General features: G+C 53.3%; 1 protein-coding gene across 1 annotated transcript in view; it reads left to right on the forward strand.

The window, feature by feature from the left end:
- The window catches only part of LOC122546516 (hormone-sensitive lipase-like), a gene marked incomplete at its 5' end in the record, with an annotated part of 8,855 nt that overhangs the window by 505 nt on the left and 4,628 nt on the right, over positions 1 to 3,722 (forward strand). Inside the window, 3 exons of the mRNA XM_043685210.1 lie at positions 548 to 596; positions 1,507 to 1,734; positions 2,533 to 2,694. Of these exons, the coding sequence (XP_043541145.1) occupies positions 548 to 596; positions 1,507 to 1,734; positions 2,533 to 2,694 (439 nt within the window). The remainder of the gene's footprint in view (positions 1 to 547; positions 597 to 1,506; positions 1,735 to 2,532; positions 2,695 to 3,722) is intronic.

Consider the following 3,722-nt stretch of genomic DNA (forward strand, 5'->3'; position numbering starts at 1 on the left):
AGCAGAATAAAACTCTTTCACAAAAAAACACCAACAATGTCTGGGTACAAATTAAAACTAAATGTCTCAGTGAAACCACAGATCCCAGACTCTCGACCCAAACAGGAAATGTGTGACCATAATTCAGAATGGTTCTCAGAATAAAGCAGTTTCCCTTCTGCAATCGCCCTTTCTCCTCTCTCCCCCACCCACCCCGACAGACTGACAGTCAACTAATAAAATCAGAAAATGCAGAAAAGATTAAGATCCAGTCTCAACACCCTCATAACAAATATCATAGAATGTATCACATAGACACACAGAATATTACTGGCTTCCACTTTGATACACAAGAATGGAACCTGACAAGTACAGGCTGATAACTACACACTCATTCATGTTGCAGAAATAGACAAACAAATGATGACGACACAGTAACTGTGATGCAAATCTGTGACTAATAGTCTCCATCGATCAGTTTCTCTCAACTTAAGTCTCACTCCCATTGCAGTAACTGTCAGGGACAGATTAATAACTATACTCTCATTCATGAAGCTAAAACTGACAGGAACAGAATGATAACTACACGTCCAGTTTCACACAGCATAAACTGACAAGTAAACTCTGACAACGACACTCATATTCACAGAGCAGAGTCTCACATACATATTAGTATCTGCACTGTTCACATTCATCAAACGGGATCTGACAGGTAGAAATCTATATTTAAGTTCACATATTGATAAGGCAGAGATTGAGGGGCATAGATTGGTAACTGCATTCACATATTGATAGGAGAAATTGACAAGTACAGTTTAATGTTGACAGTCTCAATTCACAGAGCAGGAACAGGCTGGTAAATACACTTACATTCACATCGGGGAATCGGACAGGGAGAGATTGATAGTTACATGCATATAGAAGTAACTGACATAGATAACTACATTGAGCTTTTTGATGTACTGTTTGTATCAGGACCTTGAGATCTGCTTCGGATAATCTGACATACAGAGGAACCTCGAGTATTCGAATACCAATTATCTGAAAAATCAGATTGTCCGAAGGAGATCTCGAGGTCCCGAAAGAAACATTACATCAAAGGCGTGTTTCCAACAGTGGTCATGTATTTTGCTTACAGTGAGTAAACAGGCACCGTCTCCAAATGACTGACCTCCCGCCCTCTCTCTCTCTCTCTCTCTCTCTCCCCCCATCTTTCTCTCCCTCTCCCCATCTCTCTCCCTCTCCCATCGCTCTCTCTCTCTCCCCGTCTCTCTTTCCCTCTCTCTCCCTCCCTCCCTCCCTCTCTCTCTCTCCCTTCCTCCCTCTCTCTCTCTCCCTCCCTCCCTCCCTCCCTCTACGCCCCCTCTGTCTCTGTCTCACCGACCCTCTGTGGGTGTGAGTTAGGGGCTGGATGACTGTGGTCTCTGACCGTGCCGCTCTGTGGGCTGGGCTGGGTGGGGTGGGCTGGTTGTACAGGGATGTATCACTGCGCCCTCACTGCCAGCTCCCATTCTGCCTCCCCTTCAGGATCGACCGGAGAGAGGATCTGCCTGGCGGGGGACAGTGCCGGTGGGAATCTCTGCCTCACGGTGTCGATGCGAGCTGCCTCATATGGAATCCGCATGCCAGACGGGATCATGGCAGCTTACCCAGCAACCCTGCTCCAGGCCAGCGCCTCGCCATCCCGTCTGCTCACCTTCATCGACCCACTGCTGCCCCTCAGTGTGCTCTCGAAGTGTCTGAGTGCGTACGCAGGTGAGGAGCATCCTGGCGACCTGCAGGCTGACTGCATCCCAACGACTGTGGGCTAGCATGGCGACCACTTACCAAGGTCTAGCCCAACAGCGCTGAGGGAGTGGGTTCTGTCGAAGGGTCAGTGCTGAGGGAGTGGGCACTGTCGGAGGGTCAGTGCTGAGGGAGCACCACACTGTCAGAGGGTCTGTGCTGAGGGAGTGCTGCACTGTCAAGGGTCAGTGCTGAGGGAGTGGGCACTGTCGGAGAGTCAGTGCTGAGGGAGCGGGCACTGTTGGAGGGTCAGTGCTGAGGGAGTGCCGCACTGTCGGAGGGTCAGTGCTGAGGGAGTGCTGCACTGTCAGAGGGTCAGTGCTGAGGGACTGCCGCTCTGTCGGAGGGTCAGTGCTGAGGGAGTTCCTCACTGTCAGAGGGTCAGTGCTGAGGGAGTGCTGCACTGTCTCAGGGTGAATGCTGAGGGAGTGGGCACTGTCGGAGGGTCAGTGCCTAGGGAGTGCCGCATGTTGGAGGGTCAGTGGTGAGGGACCGGGCACTGTCAGAGGGTGAGTGCTGAGGGAGTGCCACACTGTGGGAGGGTCAGTGCTGAGGGAGTGCCGCACTGTCGGAGGGTCAGTGCTGAGGGAGTGCCGCACTGTCGGAGGGTCAGTGCTGAGGGAGTGCCGCACTGTCGGAGGGTCAGTGCTGAGGGAGTGCCGCACTGTCGAAGGGTCTGTGATTGCTCTGTCCCCCCTCCCCCGCCGCCGACCCCGAGTCTGGAATACTGGGACTGTTCCGTGACCCCTGTGCGTTGTGTGTTGACAGGGACGGAGGCTGCATCCAGTAGCTCCAGGAACACCCACAAGACGGATTCCCTGAGCCTGGTACGGAACGATGTGGCAGCTCTCCTGCTCCGAGACATGCGACTGGGAGCCTCGGCCTGGCTCAACACCTTCATCGACAGCAGCAAGAGCAGCCGTAAACCGGGTGGGAAGCCCCTTCATCGTTTCCCACCAGCCCCCACCCCCCCCAGCCAACTCCTTCCCTCTCCCACACCCAAACCCCTCCAACCTGCTTTCAATTCGTCCCTGATCTCTCTCTCGCTCCCCAAACGCCCTCTGTCCGTCACACTCTGACCTCTTCTAGAGTGGCCTCAGACCCCAGCTGGTTGCTGGGATCTTGCTGTTCTTTTGCACACTGAGGAGAGGTCTTTATCCAGGGTTCCTGCCCCAGGGGTAGCGATGTAGCGACCAGATCAGTCTCCACCATGTATGGCCACACAGTCACCTGGAGCAGGCTGGGGGAATAAACCAGTCCCTCGGGGCCACAGGGAGCTCACTGTGGGGTAGGGGGTGTTCCGGGCAGGGTGAGGGGTACAGGGACAACCCCCACACCATGGATCCACACACAGAGGGAGGCTGTGATTGGAGCTTCTTCGAGGGAGGGAGCAATGTGATTGGAGGATCATCACGGGGGAGTCTGTGATTGGAGGATAATCAAGGAGGGATCTGTGATTGGAGGATCATCGGTGAGGGCGAATTTGTGATTGGAGGGTCGGGGGGAGTGTGGTCTGTGATTGGAGGAAAGTCGAGAGGGGATCTGTGATTGGAGGATTGTTGAGGGGGATCTGTGATTGGAGGATTGTCAAAGGAGGAACTGTCATTGGAGGATTGTCGAAGGGATCTGTGATTGGAGGATTGTCGAGGGGATCTGTGATTGGAGGATTGTCGAGGGGGTAATCTGTGATTGGAGGATTGTCAGAGGGCGAACTGTCATTGGAGGATTGTCGAGGGGGATCTGTGATTGGAGGATTGTCGTGAGGGGATCTGTGATTGGAGGATTGTCGAGAGGGAATCTGTGATTGGAGGATTGTCGAGGGGGGATCTGTGATTGGAGGATTGTCAAAGGGGGAACTGTCATTGGTGGATTATCGAGAGGGGATCTGTGATTGGAGGATTGTCGAGAGGGAATCTGTGATTGGAGGATTGTCGAGGGGGGATCTGTGATTGGAGGAT

The sequence above is a fragment of the Chiloscyllium plagiosum genome, unplaced genomic scaffold, assembly GCF_004010195.1.
Source record: "Chiloscyllium plagiosum isolate BGI_BamShark_2017 unplaced genomic scaffold, ASM401019v2 scaf_61407, whole genome shotgun sequence".
Taxonomy (NCBI): Eukaryota; Metazoa; Chordata; class Chondrichthyes; order Orectolobiformes; family Hemiscylliidae; genus Chiloscyllium; species Chiloscyllium plagiosum.